This window comes from Amborella trichopoda, chromosome 2, assembly GCF_054954075.1.
Source record: "Amborella trichopoda isolate Santa Cruz 75 chromosome 2, AtrichopodaSantaCruz75HAP2 v2.0, whole genome shotgun sequence".
Taxonomy (NCBI): Eukaryota; Viridiplantae; Streptophyta; class Magnoliopsida; order Amborellales; family Amborellaceae; genus Amborella; species Amborella trichopoda.
Window position 1 is genome coordinate 62,711,978 of NC_142337.1, and position 19,691 is coordinate 62,731,668.

Genomic DNA, 19,691 nt, shown 5'->3' on the forward strand with positions numbered 1-19,691 from the left:
CAATAACTCCGATTGGTTAGCCATAGCTATACCAATAGGGCCAACATATGAGAAGATGACATCTCTAAAACAGTCTCGCACTACACCCCTAATGCCTGCCAAACCTAGATTGCCCAGAGAGCTCTCATCAAAATTTAACTTAAATCCCCTACTCTGGTGCCACCCAAATACTCATTGGTCTCATCTTTACTCTACCCATCAAAAACAAATTTGGCAAATTCAACAAAACATCTGGTTGTGAAATCCTCCAACCCTCCTTAGTAACTAAGAGCCAAGACCAAATAGACATTTTGACTTTACTCAGCAGTCTATCAAAAGATAAACTCTCTCTTTCAAAAGTTTGTCTATTTCTTTCTTTCCACAGTTCCCATAGAAAAGCCCCTCTCGTTATTTGCCACACTAAAATACCCCCGGAAGGTAAATGATTAAAGGCTAACTGTGACATTGAACCCATCACAGATTGGGGCAGTGAAGCTTGAACCCCAAGTAGCTCAAATAACCAGTACCAAATTCTTGAGGCAAGGTGGCAGTGGATGAGAAGATGCTCCCGATATTCATCATCCGCTTTACACATCAAACATATGTTAGGTAAAAGTTTACCCCTCTTAATCAAATTATCCATTGTCAGAATCTTATTTTGGATAGGTAAACCATAAAAACAGCTATACCTTATGGCGAACAGTCCATTTCCACACTTCGACTGCGACAGGTAAATACCATCTCCATCTATCATGAAAAAAGAGCCTATAACAATACTTGACCAAAAATACCCCATCGTACTCAACTTCCCAAATTATTTCATCTATTGCCTTTTGAGAAATATAAACCGAATCCAAGATATCCACCAAATCGTTCCATTAAAGATAAATATCTTCACTCAGCCTATTATATGGAAAATTAGTACTCTAAGCAACGCGATTACCTCTCACTTCAACCATATCAGAAACCTTAGTATGAGCTTGCGAAACCTTAGCAAAAAGTTCTAGATAAGTAAGCTTCAGAGGGGCATCACCTATCCACTTATAATGTCAGAAAGAGATGTTATCGTCACAACCAACATTCGAACGAAAATAACTCGCAATCATCGGCCTACATCTGTAAATAGACGTCCACATAGAAGGCATCTCTCTATTTCTACCCCCTCCTAATCACATTCCCTGCCTATCCAGGCCATATTTCGAAGACAAAATTTGAAACCAATGTTGATCTGTATACTAAAAACTTCTCCACCACCACTTACACATCAATAACTCATTCATATATTTATCTTTCTAATGCAAGACCACCTTCACTCTTAGGGGTACAAACACGATCCCACCTAAGTAAGTGATACTTCCTTTCTTTCCCAAAGACCCTACAAAAAATTACGCATCATTCTTTCTATATTCTTTATCACTGAGGTTGGCATTTGAATAAGAGATATCAAGTAGATTGGTAAATTAACTAAACAAGAACTTAGCAATGTAACCCTACCACCCATAGACAGGTATTTCGGTTTCCAAATATCCAACTTCACTTGGACTCTCTCTAACACCTTATCCTAAACCGCTATAGAGTACCTAGAATTTGAGATTGTCATTCCCAGATAAGTAAAGGGGAAAGAGCCCACTAAGCAACCCAAAAGATTTGCCAAATATTGAATCAAAGTTGGAGAACAATTAATACCTATCATTGAGGTTTTATGGAAATTGACCTTCAAACCCAAAGCCACTTCACAACAATCTAAAAATCGAGCAATGTTATGCACTTGTGTCTCATTTGCTTCACAAAAGATAAGTGTATCATCCGTATATTGCAAATGAGAAACTCTTGGACCCATCTTAGCCACTTTAAAACTAGAGAAATTCCCACAACCTTCCACTTTATGAATCATCAGGCTAAATCATTCTGCATAGATAGAAAAAAAGAATGGTGACATGGGGTCCCCTTGGCGAAAACCGCTAGCAGCCTTAAAGAAACCAATATGGCTTCCCTTAAAAAGTATTGAGAAATGGGCCGAGGATAAACATCCAAATATCTAATTCCTCCATTTAGCCCCAAAACCCATATTCTTAAGAATTTTCATAAGCACCCCCCATTCAAATATGTTATAAGCATTTTTCATATCAAGTTTAATAATGACGTCCGAAATTTGACTTCTCACTCTAGAATTAATACACTCTTGAGCTACCAAAATATTATTAGTGATTTGACGATTCTGAATGAAAGCAGATTGAGTGTTAGAGATAAGAAAAGGTAAGACTAACTTCAATCTTTCAGCCAAGACCTTTGCCACAATCTTATAAAGACTGGTCAGAAGACTGATGGGCCTGATATTTGATAACTCTGTTATCACTTATTTTTTAGGGATAAAAGCTATATAAGTGGCATTAACCCCTTTGAATATCTCACCCCTAATCATAAAAGCTCTAACTATTTTTAATAATTCAGACTTAATCAAGTTCTAAAATCTGTGAAAAACAGAAAGAGGAAAACCATCTCTGAGCCTGGAGCCTTATCACCAGGTAAAGCAAAAACGACCCCCTTTAGTTATTCCATAAGGATGTTACGCTCCAAATTAGAACTTATCTCTACTGTCAAAACTTTAAAAGGTACCCTTTTCAGTTTTGGAATGAACTTCAGCCTTCTTAAAATGGTCAATAATAGCCCCTTCCATTGCCATACTATCATCTGCCTCAATACCAATAATAGTCAAACCAGAAACATCATTTTGCTTTCTTCTCGCACTCGCAACAGAATGAAAAAACTTAATATTTAAATCACCCTCCTTAAACCATTTTATCCTTGATGTTTGCTTCCAATATTACTCCTCAACTCTACGAAAAACATGAAGAGATTTCAACTTCGAACTCCTTTCACCCATCAACGCCTCGGTTAACACTGAACGTGCTGGTCCAAAGCTTTAATTTCATATATGACCTCTTCGATTTTAAAATTGAACATTGAAATTATTCTCTTTCTTCTTGACAATGAGCTTATGTTTAATATTGAGCAGCTTTTTGCACAATTGAAAATCCAAGGAACCAATATAAATTGTGTTATTCTAGGTGGTTTTAATAACTTATACCACTTTCTTTTCTTCCAACCACCCAATATCTAGCCTAAAAAGCTTCGGTCCACCTCTCTCCATGCTAATGTATAACAAAATGGGGATATGATCAGAAGATAGATGTGGAAGAGCTCTGACAGAGTCAAGAGGGAAGACATCTACCCAATTTGCAAATACCAAAAATCTATCCAATTTCGACATTAAAAGACTAATGGTACTATTGTTAGACCAAGTAAATTTAGCCCCAACAATCGCTAGATCAAAGAAAGAATTACTTTCTATAAATCTATTAAACAACCTCATCGAAAAATTAATAGAAGATCCTGCAAAACATTCATCTAGCCACCTGATAAGATTAAAATACCACCTATGCACAGAGGGAAATGAAATTATTGAATCACTCCATCCATATTGACAAAACTTTCTTTAAGAGCAGAGTCATTAGGACCATAAACATTCATAATTCCCCAAGAGAACCCCAGGATAGGACCATGAAAGCCAAGAAGTAACAATCTGTCTTGAATGACAGTCTCAAAATTTTGTAGAACAAGAGGGTCCCACAATACGCACAAGCCCCCAGATGCTCCAGCAGCATCAATACCACAAAAAGAAACAACCCCTGAGCCCTAGACCTCCCCAGCCCCAGAAACACTAGGACTAGAAAGTTTGGTCTCTTGAAGAATTAAAATCCAGAGCTTAAATTTAGAAACCAAAAATAAAACATCCCTCTTACGCCTAGGGTCACCAATACCCCTAACATTCCATGAGAGAATATGCATTAACAATGAGGGTTAGAGGTAGAACCTGGCCCATCAGGACTTGCTCCGAAATGGAGCTCCTCCAACATCAATGCTTCATTGAACGCAACAAAATCTGACAACTCCGAAGAGTTTGAAACAAGAGAAGTAGAGGAGACCTCCGAGAGATCAATGCTTTCTGTTCCTTATCCAAAAACTCTTTGGGCTTCACAATGCTCTTGATGATGCGACGGGCCTCCAGCCGAGCAATATCCACCCCTAAATCCACAGTCCCTCTAGCATTCTTAATCTGTTTCACCTCATCAAAGAATACCATAATGGGGATATTAAAATTCATACCCATATCAGACACCATAGCTGCAACCTTCGGTTCTTCAAAGTCAACATCAGCAGAATCAGACTAAAAAACCTCATCTTTTGATACAGAGTCATCAGTTACAGATGGTCCCCCCAAGAGCCGTAGAGGGGACGCCTCCAAATGGGGAATAACTCTCCAAGGGTCTACAACATCAGAAATAGCCAACGTAGTATTCGGGTCAAAAGAACCATCATCTTCCTGCTCCCCCTCAATTTGCACAGGCAACTTCTGGTCTCCAAAAGCCAAAGCCAGATCCTCTTCATCAGAATCCACCACCATCACAGCAAGAGGATCAATGACAAGCGGATCAAACCTCGCTCTAGCCTTGGGAAGTTGACCCTTAATAGCAGTACACCGATAAGGTAGGGGATATATGGTTTTCTTTTGTCAAAAAATCACATGACAACCCAGACTTTGAGAACCAGATCCAGCAACATTCCTTTCTTTGCCAAGAAGAGAAAAATGAGATTCCAACCAAAAAAAAATTTCTCCTTCACCGGCTTCCAACAAAATTCCTTGTTAAATTTGGAAAAATACAGTTGCATAAAATCCACTGTAAAAATCTCGCGATCACTTTCCAAAGGCAAGTCATCATGGAGATTTATCTTAAGACTCGGGGAAAGTGTCACGTGTAAAGAGGTGCCGCCTTCCATGGTATCCCCACCCATCCCATCTGGCAGAACAACACTGATATTCAAGCCTTTAGATTTACAACTAACAACCCATAGAATTGGTGAACCTGCGAGACTACCCAAATTTGTAAACCCAGCTTTCATAATATCCAAATTTGAATTTTGCATGGGAGCCGCCTTACCCTTAATATCAGCTGGTTCCTCCTCAAGAAGCGTTCTATCAAGAATCCTAGAAATGGTACCAGCTACCTCGATAGGTGGACTCGATGCAGGTACCACTCATGAAATATTAGCACCCATAATATCAGTGCATGGCAACTCCCTAGAATAATCAACAGTAAAATCTGGAAAAAATCCAACTGGCACCTATTTTCTTTTTAAATTTGAAATATGCAAATTCAAAATCTTGTCGCTCTTGTTCTTCTTTTTGATGCACTGCCTTCGACGACAGCCATCGAGATTCCCAACAACATGCATATTTTGAGTAGTTTCTTTATGCTGAGCATCTCCACCACTACAGCTCAATCATGGCTTCACAACTTTCGCCACTAACCCTGTCTTCAATCCCTTCACCACGATCTCTGAAGGCAACGCCTCTTTTCCAGGGTAAGACTGAACCAACCCATCATCAGCCCCTACTTTAATAACAAAAGTATTATTCCCTACCTAGAGTTGAACGAATAGTGGTAGAGGCTGATCCAACACCATCCAAACTTTAACCATGACAGAGCGTCGGTTAGCCCTTACAAAGGACGTCCAATCCAAATCACAGTATTCACCACAACTATTAGCAATACTCTTGATAACAGACAGTTTCTACACATTAAAAGGAATACACCAAAGTCTCACTTATGTACAAACTCTCTGAGCAAATGACGAATGATTAGAAGGTTTCGACAGATCCAACGAAAGAAGCTTACCTCAGACTCTCGAAAATCTAGCACGGAAAGCTCGACAAACGTGCCCCTCATAATGAAGCATGGAAACCACTTTATTTTCACCAATGATCTTTTCACCTTTTTAATTATTACAAGGTTTCATGGCTTAAATTGGAAAAAAGAGTTTCTTTCATTTTCATTAATTTCTAAAATTTCATATAGATATATGGAGTTTTAAATATATTTAAAAAAGTGAAAATAAGAGGATTATTTTTAATAATAATATAATAGTAATGATACTATGAGACCCTCCCACACCCATGTGAGTAGGACCCCAAAAGATCACCATTAAATTTTGACACAGATCTCTAGAAAACTCATTCACCCACGTCTCACACCCATGTCATAACTTTTCTAAATATCTATGTCAAAATTTAATGGTGATCCTTTGGAGTCTTACTCACTTGGGTATGAGAAGGTCTCTTAGTGTCATTTCTCATAATATAAATATATTTAAGATATAAAATGTACTTTAATATCATTTAGTTTTGGTACAAGTTGGCCACAACCACCTCTGATCATCATATGTGAAATTAAGCAGTAGGTGATGTGCCACTAGCAGCATTCAAAGTTTGCAATTTTTTTCTCATATTATTATGCAGAAAATGATGATATTTTAGTAACCTTATTTTACGTGAGACTAGTGCGGATGGTTGTGCCACAATCCTTATCAAAACTACTAGAAGTTAAACAAAGTTTAGCTTATACGTATTGTACAAAAAAAAAAAAAATATTATATATACTCTAATGTGTTGGGTGCATGTATAAGTGGCCATACATTGTTGAATGGAAATGTGAAATTTGCAAAATTTATTCATAAATTTCCTTATATTTTGGTCATTTAATTTATGTATTTTTTAAAATTTGATATTCCATTCGTACCTACTTGTGGGGTTTTTAACTTTTTTAATGTCTTTCAACTCGAGCTTATTTCAAACCTTGAAGGATGTTTAAAACTTTGTACCATTGAAATCTGAAGTTATAGAAGTTAGTTTTCTCTTTTCAACATGAAACATTCTCAATTTGGGACCTTGAAGGTCTCTTGTTGAAGAAAAAGGAAAAATAGTAAGTTCAAACCTTCAAGGTATGAAGTAGGGGTAATTTGGAATTTAAAAATCTAGCGTCGAGAAAAAAACTAACTTCAAACTTTGAAGGACCTAAATTTTAACCTTTGGACCTTCAAAATTGGAAATAGGGGCAATTTGGAGAAAACGAAAAACCAAAAAAAAAAAGAGTTAACTTTAATAGAATATTTTGTAAGTTACAATAATTTATACCGAAAATCATCTTCAAGAAACCCTTGTTTTTAAAAAAATTAGCTCTAATAAACCCCTAAAAATTACAGATTGCACTTGTTATATCTATCTAGGTAATGCCTTTGGTCAAATTAGCTCCAAGAGCATGTTCCATGTGAAAAACAAAATTGACCCTCATCGTTGAAATGCATGTATGTAACCGTTGAGAGAGAGATTAATTGGTCAATAGAATGAATGCAGCCATCCAACTTCACATCCAATGGTCAAGATTAGTTGTGACTATTTTGTATCAAAGGTAAATGGCTTTATTGTATAATCTTTCTATTATTAATAGGAAGGCAAAATGGTACAAACCTCCACCCTAAGTATACTTTCATCTACTTAGGATACTAATCTCTCTTCCTAATGTTTTCTTCATAGTGATTACTATTTACCCCCATTTTTTTTTGTTTCTAACCTTTAATTAGTATAAAAAAATTTTGAAAAAATAAAAATTTATTTACTATATTACAAAATACTCCATATTTTTTCAAAATTTACGTGGAGGCCCTAGCCAGTAAAAATAAAATCTAGAAAGGTAACATGACTTTTTTTTTAAGGCAACCATGCACAACACATGCAAAAAAAACTTGGGAAAATGTAACAAGTCAGGAAAACGCATATTACATAGTATAGGAAAATGATGACATTGTATGAGTTGTATTATTTTACCATTGTATGACTATTATATATATTATATTGACTATTATATATACAATATAGAAAAATCCACCAATATAGGAGGAGCACAAATATTTTTTAAATTTTATTTTTCTCTAAAATTCTTTGTGGTAGCAGAGAGATCACATATCCCTGTCTCTCGGCCTTCCACTGTAAAGTTGTTCCTCTACTATTTTCCTCGTCTTCTTTTTTGCGTTCTCTTTATATGTTCCTTTAATGGTTTTTTTTTCTTTTTTTTAATGGTAGGCTTTACAACGTCAAAGGAGTTCTTTAATGTTGGCTCTCCCAATAGCTTTTTTTTTTGTTCAATATCCCAAATATTAGACAACCCAATTGTAAGCATATGCCCATATATTGGGTTAGTATGATATTTTCAATATCAGATCATTCTGTTTTGTTCTAGTCTTATGCTTGAAACATTAGGCCGCTCTATTCTTTTGTTAAAATCCATGTTTTAGAACCCAGATCGATGGGACAAATCATTCACCTACACATTTGTATTGAGCTAGATCGGTGATCCAGATCCGTTTAAATTGGTAATAAAAAAAATATTAATAATCAATACATCTAATAAAAATAAAAATAGGTGCTTATGGAGTTGAGATCCAAAAGGACATGAAAAAATATTTAGAAATTCTTAAAAAAAATAGACAAAAAAAAATTGGAGGGGAGGGGGGGACGCGTTTTGGGGGAATCAAGCGATCCACACCATCTCAGAATCGGTTGCTACCAACGTATTTCTATCCAAATTGGTGATCTGGATAAAAAACCGCCGGGTTTTAAAACACCAATTCGTTAGAACGTAAGAAAGGCTCTTAATCACCTAAAGAAAGACAACCCATTGATTTTGAAACAATAGCCAACATTGATCATGGTCCCAATTGATTTTGGTGCATAGTGGGGCATGCAAAAGAGCTTTCTTTCTCATGTGATGTAACCATCCTCTTTGTCTCTCTACACCCCCCCCCCCTTCTCTCTAGATGTGCAATTGGGCAAGTGGAGGTGTGTTTGTCTCTCTTAACCCCCCCTCTCTCTTTAGATGTGAAATTGGGCAAGTGGAGGTGTGTCATTGATGTGCTCTATAAGGTCGCAATCTTAAAATGTAGAATTAAATATGTATCTCAAAAATCCATCATAAAAGGTTGTTTAGATGTAGGAAAACCTTTTAATTGATAATCTCAACATCAAGATGTATGAATATAAAAAGAAATAAATGTTTCAAGACTACAAAATAGTGTATCTTGCAACACATTATCTGGACCGTTCATTTTCAAGATTTTCATGTGTTTATAGATCTACTTAATTTGAATCATTTTAAAATATAAAATTTTATAATTAAAGATGTAAATAGATTCTCAAGCCATCCTAAAAATTTTGATATCAAAATTACATTTAAGATCAAATTTAAAGGTGTGTCTTAATCATATTGTTTAAATTTACAACCTTATGCAAACCATACCATATAAATAAAGGGTGTAGTTGGCATACGGATGCATCCGTAGCTGTAGAGGTCAGGTGCACCTCAACTTTTATAATTTGATGTAAAATGTTCTTAGGATTATCTCAAAATCTATTTTTATATCTAATTATAAAATTTTAAATTTCAAAAATGGTTAAAATTAAGTAGATCTATAACCATATGAAAATCTTGAAAATGGACGGTGTAGATAACATGTTGTAAAATGCACTATTTTTTAGACTTAAAATCTTTTTATTTTTTATGGTCATACATCTCGATGTCGAGATGATCAATCAAATCAAAGGGTTTTTCACCATTAAAACTACCTTTTTTGATGGATTTTTGAAGGGCTTCCGTAGTTCTACATTATAAGGTTGCATCCTTATATAAACTTTTTCTATAAATAAATGGCCTTCTAGTTAGGAAATGATCATATAAGGTATAAACCTTATAATATCAAAATAAGCTACACTTCAAAAACCAATTAGCAAGGGTTGTTGCGGTGCTGGAAAATTCACCAATTGATCATCTCGACCTCAAGATGTTAGATATGAAGAACATGGACTTGGAATATTAACTTGCAATTTAATATCTAGACTGTATACTATTAAATTTTTAAGTGTTTATAAATATGCTTGATTTTAAATTTCATAATTAGAGGTGGAAATGAATTTTGAGGTTATTGTAGAAGTTCTCGACACCAAAACTACATTTTTCGACAAGGTTTGGAAGCCAGCCTTACTTTTATTTTCTAAGGTAGACACCTTATATAAACCTCACCATTCAACTTATATAATTTTGAACATATGTGATAGCGTAGCGTAAAAAAGTACATATATCATTAGCATGTTTACTTTAAAAATTAGGGCTTGTATACAATAAGACCATTTACCTTTGATATAAGAAGGTCACAATTACTTACGACTATCCGATGTGAAATCTAATAGCTTGGGTATGTCACAAAGTTCTAAAAAATTTCTTTTGAAGTTTGAGTTTGGTCAATGAAATAAATGTAGCCATCAAATTTTACATCCAATGGTCAAGATAAATTGTGACCACCTAGTACCAAAGATAAATGGTCTCATTATATACTTTTTTTTAAAATTAGGTCTAGATGAGCTTTGAAAATTAGAAGAGAGAACTAGGGTTGGGAATGTGTCGGGTCACGTCCCGTCGACATTGTCCTTGGACCTGAATCTAGGTTAGCTAGAAGTCGATTAGACCCAGATCCAATCCATCGAGTGGGATTTGGTCTGGGTCTAGAAATAAAAAATTATATAATATGTTTTACAATACTTAGTTATTGTATATTTATATGTACCTTACACATACATACCAGATTAGGTTGGGTCCGGTTGACCCTGACTCATACCTAACTCGACTTATAGGATCCAAGCTCACACTAGACGTGACCCCAACCGTGGTCTGGTTTCGATCAAGCAGACCCAGACTCGACCTATTTCGTCAAATTGTCCATGTCCAAACCCATACTCAATCGGGTCGACCCGATCCATCTTCCACCCCTAAAGAGAATCGCCCAAGGTAGAAGATATGGTATGACCTCCAAAATTTGAGGGTTTTGGTATATAAATTTAACCAAAGAAAATAGGCATATCGGTAGATTTTGTTTTTTAAAAAGGATCGTATACAATAAGACTATTTACCTTTGACACAAAGAGGTCACAATTACTTACAACCAAAGCAAAATCTGATAGAATGGGTGTGTCACAAAGTTCGAGAGAATTTCTTTTGAAGTTGGAGTTTGGGCAATAGAATAAATAAAGCAATCTAATTTCACATCCAATGATCAAGATTAATTGCGACTACCTTGTATCAAAGATAAATGGTCTCATTGTGTATTTTTCCTTTTTAAAATGACCACAGAGCAATATTAGAAAACATGACTTAGGAACGGAACCCAGCCATAGGCTGGGTCCGGGCAACCAGCCCTAACTAGGCTGCTCCCAATCGAGCTAAAAGGGGTTACAAAATTTATAAAAATCTAAAAAGAATACCCATAATGCGAAAAGTATGTTTAAAGTATAATTGTAGACAAAATACATCCAAATGAGATTAAAAAAGTAGTGAAAAATAGATTTTTAAAAATTTAATTTGTGCCCCAGGGGTATTTTAGAAATAATACAAAAATAGAAAAATGTAAAAATAAGTATTTATGACCAAAATACTTCTCAATCTTTTTCAAAATAATAGAAATGTTTAAAAAACTTCTTACGAACAAATTTCTTAGTTTTTTAAAAAAATTATATATTTTTTTTCGAGTCCATAACTTGACCCACCCTAATTGGCCAAAATCAGCAAAAGCCTAGCCGATTCACGTAACCGGCCGGGTCGACCCGATTGGTTCTGCGAACATGGCTAGAGAGTCCCTCTCGAGATTTGGCTACATTTTACATTTTTCAGCTATCAACTTTGAAATTTTGGAAACTATTCACATATTTCGTTGTGGAAAAAGTTTATATAAGGATGCAAAACTACGGATGCACCTCAAAAATCTATCTGAAAATGTAGTTTTAATGTTGAAAAACCCTTTGATTGATCAAGTAGACATCGAGATATATGACCATGAAAAATAAAAAGATTTTAAGTCTCAGAAATAGTACATTTTACAACATATTATCCACACCGTCCATTTTCAATATTTTCATATGTTTATATATCTACTTGATTTTAACAATTTTTTAAATTTAAAATTTTATAATTAAATATAAAAATAAATTTTGAGATAATCCTAAAAACATTTTACATCAAAATTATATATCATGATAAAATTTGAAGGTGCACCTTACCTCTACACCTAGGGATGCATCGGTACGCCAACTGCACCCTTTCGTTATTTTTAGGCATTTGAAAGATGTCTCCAATTTTTATTGCTTTTTTATGTTTTTAAGTTTTTTCTACAATTGCTCCAATGCGGAACTCCAAGGTCCAAAGTCCAAACGAAGGTATTATTTTTATCAAGAAATCGGGTCAGAACTTTAAATTTTGAACTGACTTTTCCTACACCAACAGGCTCGAAATCTAAAGCTATGAACCACTTATTCACGCCAAAATTTTCTTTTATTGAGAACATTAGTTTCGAACTAGCCTCAAAGTGCAATAAAATTGTTGATAAAAAAGACGTGTAGTGCAAAACTTGGAGATCCAATCAGGCTTGTCTGTTTTTTAAGTGAAAACTGGTTTCGAAGTTGGAGTTTTGAAGAAACTGGGTTTGTGAAAAACCCAAAGCTCTAAATTAATCTTTTCATAAAAAAAACAAAAACCCGGGCTCCAAAATTGCAGTTCTCAATTGGGGGTATTTTTTAAAAAATAAAAACTTATAAAAATGCTAAAAAAGTAATTTATTATGGCATGGGCTCTGTGCTGTAAAACTAAGACATTACAAAACTTATTGCGAAAAAGTTATTCGTTTTTATTTTACAATAGTCATAGCCCGAGGATGTATGGAAATGACTATAAAACTAAGGGTGTGGTTTTTATGAGGTTGCAACTTTCAACAATCCAATTAAATTGTACCTCTAAATCTTATCATAAGTTGTAATTTTGGTAAAAAAAATTTATAGGGTTAACTTAAAATTTATTTTTATATCTAATGATAAAATTTTAAATTTCAAAAATAAATAAAAACAAGTAGATCTATAAATATATGAAAATCTGAAAAAATGACGGTCTACATAATGTGTTGCAAGATGCACTATTTATGGGATTCAAATCTTCTTTTTTTTTTTTTTTTCATATTAATATATCTCGATATTGTGAGGTTCAATTAGAGGCTTTTTCAATATTAAAACAACTTTTTTCTGTGACCTAATATAAACTTTTCCACAAAATTAAAGCATAGGGTCATTTTGGTTTTAAACACTCTCTAATTGATAATCTCTATATGTATGAAAATGAAAAATAATAAATAAATAAATTTTCGGTCGAAAATTAACCTAAGAGTTTGGAATTTAAGTCTTCTCTCTGAGTTCAGGTTTTAAACCAGCAAGCTGAGCCCTAAAATCTCTCACATATTTGGTGTTGCATGAAAGGAAAGTATGAGCAGTAGCAAGAACGTTTCTCTCTATGCGGCCTCGGCGGAGCTGGAATCCCTCACAGAAGCTGAGCGTCGAGCCCTTCGTAGCAGCCGATTCTCGGCCCCTCCTCTTCCTCCTCCCCCCCAACAATGCCAACCCAGGTTTTTTTTTTCAATTCTCTCTCTCGTTTGCCCCTTTACATCTCCTATTTTATGGGTATCTGTTATTTTCATTCTTTCCTGTAATCAAGTCCTTTAATTCACAGTTTCCTGATTCAAGGATTCATCTGGGAACTAGGGGTTTTCCTACTTTTGGGGACCCCCCATTTTTGTATTTCCATTTTTTTTTTTGCAAAAAACTCCATATGGTGTTTAATTTTTTTAGTAATTGATGCAGAGTCATGATATTTTACCATGTCTATTCGGCTAAGTTATGGGATGAGAAAGTTTAAGCATGCATTCTATTGGAGCTGAACATTTCTTTGATACTCCCATATGATTACATTGTCATTGTTTCATGCCCAGGGCTATCTCAATCTCCTCGACACCAATACTTTCTTGAGTTGTTTGAGCTCTGTTCTTGTAGATCTTGAGTTACACTCCCATTTACTCCACAGTCAATATGTGGTATCGAGAAATATAAAAAATCATCGTAGGATTTTTGTTCAGCTGGAGAAGTTGGGCTAAGTAATTTTTTAACGTAATAGGTTGCATAATGGGGTTATTTGCTTGCAGTGTAAGGACCCCATTCCCTAGATATTTTCTTTCTTTCTTTCTTTCTTTCTTTCTTTCTTTCTTTCTTTCTTCTTCTTCTTCTCTTTAGTAGTTAACCCGTGCAAAGGTTGGGTAGGTTCATTACAGAAATGAAAGAGTTTGTTTATGTTTGAATGCTTTCCTTCAAGTGCATTGTGGGAAATGGCTTTGCATATTATTTTGCTAGTTTAAATGGAAAGCCTGATGATATGGGTCTCTCCGCCACTACGTGGTGTGCCATGATGTAACTTGGTTTTTGTAATATCTTTGTTTGTTTATTGAGAGCATTACTTTTCAAATTCAATATAGAACTTCTGCACTGTATATTTGGTAAATTTTTTGACCTTATGTTTTTCTTTGCCTGGAGAATAATCTTTTCTCTAGAGTATTTACATTTGCATTTCATTGATTTACTTGTGATTTTTTATCTCGAGGCCTCAACTTTTTACTATGCATTCTGTACAATTGAGAATGCAAATCAGTTACATAAAAGAACAAGACAACAATGACCATTTCAATTATATGTTAATTTGTGTCGTTCTTTTTGGTCTGTGAAGGTTGGCGCATCCAGGGGGTCCTGTAGCCACAAACAAGGCTGCTGCTTTGGCCAAGTTTCTGGAAAGGAAACTCCAAGATCCAGGTGGATTGGATTCCATAAATCCCCATATTCTTGAGGTGGCTGTGAAAAATGCAAAGGATACTCTAAGAGCGAGTAATGGCTCATTCCCTTCATCTCTTTGTTTCCCGCTTAAAGACAACTGTCTGTATTTCAATGTAAAAAATGATGGTGACTTGGTTTTGCTCTCTTTATTTTGATCTGTCTTTGCAGCTTTCATATTATGTAGTTCGTACGAAAAACTGAAATGATCCTTAGCTCTGTCTCTGAAAAGAAAGCGATACTTCACTTCTCTTCGCCTTTGCTCAAACTAGCATGAATTTGGGAGATATATTGTGGATACTACCATGAAATATGATATCTTGTGTCTTGCCCTGTGTCTTGATTGTTGAGGTAGAATCATGAGCCATGGATTCTCAAGTTTTAGTGAAGAGAATAGGGGATCTGTAGATCTTTCTGTCGTTTGTTTGTATAGATTAGATTGCCTACGGTTTGTTCCATCCTCCAAACAAGGTTCTAATAGTCAATCTAGGCTGTCAAACAGGAACAAAGGTTGTAGGGGTAAAGAGAAATTCTTGGAGACAGGAAGATCTCTTTGCATGTGGTTGGGGACCTATAAGGAATTGGAGTTATTTGCTGACTTCTTAAATGGAGAGAAGTTTCAAGATGTGGGACGGGTGCCAATAAGGATGGTAAGGGCAAAGAGAAGGAAATGATAGGACTAACAGACCTAGTCTTGCTCATTTTTCCTATGTCAAAAAGTTTTCCTATTGATACTGACCCTCTCCCACGTGGACCTTTGTGCACTGAACTTTGCGTATCAATGAGCAACCGAACCTCTCTTTGCATATTGATGAATTTCCTTGCAAGTGCTAGTACAAGGTTCTTTTAACTAGGATTGTGAATTTGTGATAAGAGTTATCATCTTGAGTGTTGTCTTTCCTATCTACTTATGTGTAACTTTGGTAGTTTTATTCCTTCGATCATAAGTGTTAAATTTTATTGGCATTATTGGGTGAATTAGGCTCACACGTTTTTGTAGTCTTAGATTGATAGCATGCAACTCAGAAATTTTTAAAGAGTAATCCTAGGTCTTAACTGCCTCATCCTGACCTTAGGGTGTGAACAAAGTTTGCTTCCTTTTCAATTTATCATCATCATGGCCTTTTCCCAATTAATTGGGTCGGCTACATGAATGCTGGTCCACCATTCTATTCTATTAAAGGCCATATCCTACCATATCCTTTTGGCCCTACCCCTACCCCTTGCCCTTTTCAATCCTTCTACTTGAACTAACTCGCACCTCCTAACATGTGTTATACTTGGTCGGCACCATACATGGCCAGCCCACCTCTCTCATCTTATCGCCTATTGGTGCCACACTATCCCTTTCTTGTCTTGCCACTCATCCATCTCAACATCCTCATCCCCGCTATACTCATTCTATGGGTATTATTGTTTTTTGTCCGCCCCATTGAGCAAAGCTGCTCTCACAATTGTGGTATAGAACTTACCCTTCAGCTTCATTGGTATTCGGCGATCACATAAATTCCAGTTGCACATCTCCACTTCGCCCACCCAGTTCTAATTTTGTGTGTGACATCTTCCTCAATCTCTCCATTTTCTTGAATTATCGACCCAAGATATTGAAAGTGTGGTGTTTTTTGTATTTCCTTTTCAATCTATACTATTTGTAAATTTTTAATTAGTTATGTTCTGTATGAGATCTTATCATGTTCTTTTTTCAAATGTTGCCCTTTAAGAAACTAAAGATGAAGTTATGATTTTCTTGTTCCTACCAAGGTAGCTTATTTTGAACAACAAAGTATATATCTGTAAAGCTATTATCTATTTTATTTGACTAAGTTCACCGTTCTCCATGGTCTGATAAAAGAATTTCTATAGAGAGCCTTATATCGAATTATTGATATCTTTTGATTTTTCCGATGCATTTTCAGGTGGATCTTCTATCCGACATGTGTCTTCCTTCAGTGACTCAACTGAGGTAAACAGGGAATTTATTTTTTTCTGCCTCCTTTTCGTTTTTTTTCTATTTTTTTCTTTTGTTATATGTGAACTGCAATGGGATCTTCAAACCATGAAGTCTTTCCCTTCTAGGAGTCTGGAAAGTCCAAAGGGATGAACCCAATTGCAGAAGAAGGTGAGGAGCGAAAAGGAAAGAAAAAGAAAAAACGAAAGAAGAAACATAAGGTATCCCTCATATCCAGTCAGCACAGCTCTCCTATAGATGAGCTGACTGCTGTTTTTGTGTGACAAATTTTTCAAAGATATATTCTGGCTTGCAGGGCATGAAAGTCGTGAAAGCTTCAAAATCAAAGAAAAAGAAGAAGAAATTCTGAAGTCTGATAAAGGAGACCGGGCAGGAAATCCACTGCTCTACACGTCTTTGTGGCTAAGTTCCGATATGCTTTTGAATAGATTGGCATCAATCCACTTTTGTACCCGTGCTGAGAGGAGTTTCCACATTCAAAAGCAGCACGATCCTGGGATTAGACCATGCATGAACACAGTTCCTGGATGCCCATGTGCTTATTATATTAATGTTTTGTCATCTCTTTTTGAGGTAACAATTCTCATGCTCAGAGACAGAAGCATCCAGCTCTCTCTTTCCCCTTTGCATTCTGTTGTGTCATCAACTTTGTAAAGCGATTGAATTGAATTGGAATATATCATCGTTTTCTTGGGCAATTTGCACGAAACGATTTGATCTGAACTGCGGATCATGTGCTCTCGTTACTTTTTCTTCATATTACTAATACGTTTCAGATTTAGCTGTCTTCAAATGGATTATGATGGAGTTGTCCCTCTCTCATTGCTTTATCTTCAAATGAATAATGTACTGTTGGATCTCTCCCTCCCTCAAGGGCACATGATGATCCAGTATCTTTCTTCCCCATTCTCTCACAAAATTCCTCAATTTAAAACACAAGGCAAAAATTCCTCGAGTCCTTGAGCCAAGTTTTAATCATCTCGAAGCAGCAGACTTGACATCACACCACCTGCAAAACCTACCTTCTGTCCCCATCTCAATTTTATTTGAGTTCTCCATCTGGGAGTTATATCCGTAATATACCAACAAACTGAAATATAGGTGATAAATTGATTTTGTTCTAAAATGTCTGGAGGCAGATCGTCAAAAATTTGATGAAGTATCGCGAATATTCGAAGTTGACTAAAAAATTGGGGTAAGAAACAAATGGATATGTAAAGATGATACATGTAAAATATGATTTATAGTAATTCTATGGATAATTAAAGCTATTGAACAATAATTTTATCTTCGTACTTCATTAAGGTAATGCTTGACGACTTGTCTAAATTTTCAATGAATATAACAATGCTTAACATATTGTCACGATGCAAAAGATGATGGACACGGTTTCTATGCGGCCAACCCGACCCATATATTGTAAAAATACGGGATTGGCAACAAATATATTTTTAAATATAATTTGATCTTAATTTTAAAAGAATATATAATCTTTAACATGAATATGAAAAAAAATATATAATTTGAAAACTAGAAATAATATTTATATTAAAAAAACATTTAGATCGTTATTTAAAAGATGGACGCTTCATACCTTTGGACTGCATATTGCAGAAATGCAATCCAACCCGCATGAAGCAATTTTCCAAACATGATAGGCTTATTGGTTGGTGGATGCGGTTTGTATAGAGCCTAGGCTCTAAACAATCAAATTAGAGCCTACCTTCAAATAGTATCGAGAAATGTGTTTTCAATATTGGAAATCTTGAAAATTGACAGTCCAAAAATGCATTGCAAATACACTATTTTCAAAACTTACAATCTATTTTTTCCTCATGTCCATACATCTTGATGCGGAGATGATCAATTTGAAGATATTTGAGCATCAAAACAACCTTGTGAAATTTTTAAGTAAGCTCAAATTTAATTGTTTAAAACCTCGGCTCTATATAAACTTTTCCCTTGGTATAATAGACTTATTGGTATAATTAAACAACAATATTAAACACGTACTATATTAGTGAATAACAAGAAGCCCTCAATATAGAACTATAATTAACTAAAATGTATGATTCGCATAAGGCTGAAGTCCTAAACAATCAAAGTACACCTTTAAACCTTTAAATAGTGTCAAAAGATGCTCCGAAATATTTGTGATTGCCTAACAATTTATTTTTATCCCTAATTATAAATTTTAGAACTTTAAAAATAAGATAGTTCGAATAGATTTATTAACATTTGAAAATCAACAGTCCCGGAAACACATTACATGAAACCTCTTCCACTAAATTTTTGAGGTGTGCCTCAATTTGATTGTTTAGGGCCCCATCCTCATGTAAATATTTTCCTCAACTAAAATACAAAAAACCCCAAAATGTAATACAGTGATCTATGTACAATACTTCGTATTATACCAATAAAATAACAAAAGTTTGCAAAGATAAAATTAATCGTAAGAAACCAACAAAATGCTTAAGCAAACTTAATCTTCGAACTTTACCATGAATTCCTGGCTATCCAAAATTTTTAGTTTGGCACTGGTATCTCTTGCTCATTATTTTGATGCTTTGGCTTTAAAGAAAGAGAACATTATTTTGATGCTGTGTTTAAAGAAAGAGAACATAATCAAGTGATTGCTCTTCCTCAAACTTAGACTAGTTTTTTAGAATATATTATACTTTTTAAATATACTCAAACAAAAAAAATTTGTATAATTTTTTTTATTAAATTAAGATTCTTAATTTAATCTCACTTTTAATATATTTCTCTGAACCAACATCCCAAAAAGGTCAATTCAATAAAGAAAATAATTTTTTTACAAACCTTTTTTTGAAAATTATAAAATACAGATTTATATTATTTCCATTAAAATCAACACAATTTTTTGAAAATCTTTTTAAAAACTCAAAAAGTACCAAACGGATTTCATGAAATCGGAAATGGTTTTTAAAAAATTGTGTTTTAATCATAAACTTACTAACCACGGATTTCATGAAATTGGAATTTAAAAAAAAAAATATTGTCTTTCAATCATAGACTTGATTTTATTTTTTTGAAGAAAATTATGTTTTCATAACGGCTTCCCTCCACTTGGACAATGAACTCAGG

General features: G+C 34.8%; 1 protein-coding gene across 2 annotated transcripts; it reads left to right on the top strand.

Moving 5' to 3' along the window:
• Positions 1-13,202: 13,202 nt before the first annotated feature.
• On the top strand, positions 13,203-17,281 carry LOC18445282 (E3 ubiquitin-protein ligase). 2 transcript variants are annotated; one of them, XM_006855421.4, is made up of 5 exons: positions 13,203-13,365; positions 14,514-14,668; positions 16,531-16,577; positions 16,691-16,783; positions 16,879-17,281. In XM_006855421.4, exons 1-5 carry the CDS (start codon positions 13,226-13,228, stop codon positions 16,930-16,932), a joined length of 489 nt encoding a protein of 162 aa, XP_006855483.1. In that variant the 5' UTR covers positions 13,203-13,225; the 3' UTR covers positions 16,933-17,281. The 2 variants fall into 2 exon arrangements, with proteins under 2 accessions (XP_006855483.1, XP_020529719.1); XM_020674060.2 differs by lacking the exon at positions 16,691-16,783.
• The last annotated feature ends 2,410 nt before the right edge of the window (positions 17,282-19,691 follow it).

Bases quoted from the DNA above. Each gene is read 5' to 3' on its own strand.
- LOC18445282 (XM_006855421.4), top strand. From the start codon at position 13,226: ATGAGCAGTAGCAAGAACGTTTCTCTCTATGCGGCCTCGGCGGAGCTG. The intron at 14,669-16,530 runs GTAATGGCTCAT...ATGCATTTTCAG, and splicing joins AAAGGATACTCTAAGAGCGA to GTGGATCTTCTATCCGACAT. The intron at 16,578-16,690 runs GTAAACAGGGAA...TTTCCCTTCTAG, and splicing joins CCTTCAGTGACTCAACTGAG to GAGTCTGGAAAGTCCAAAGG.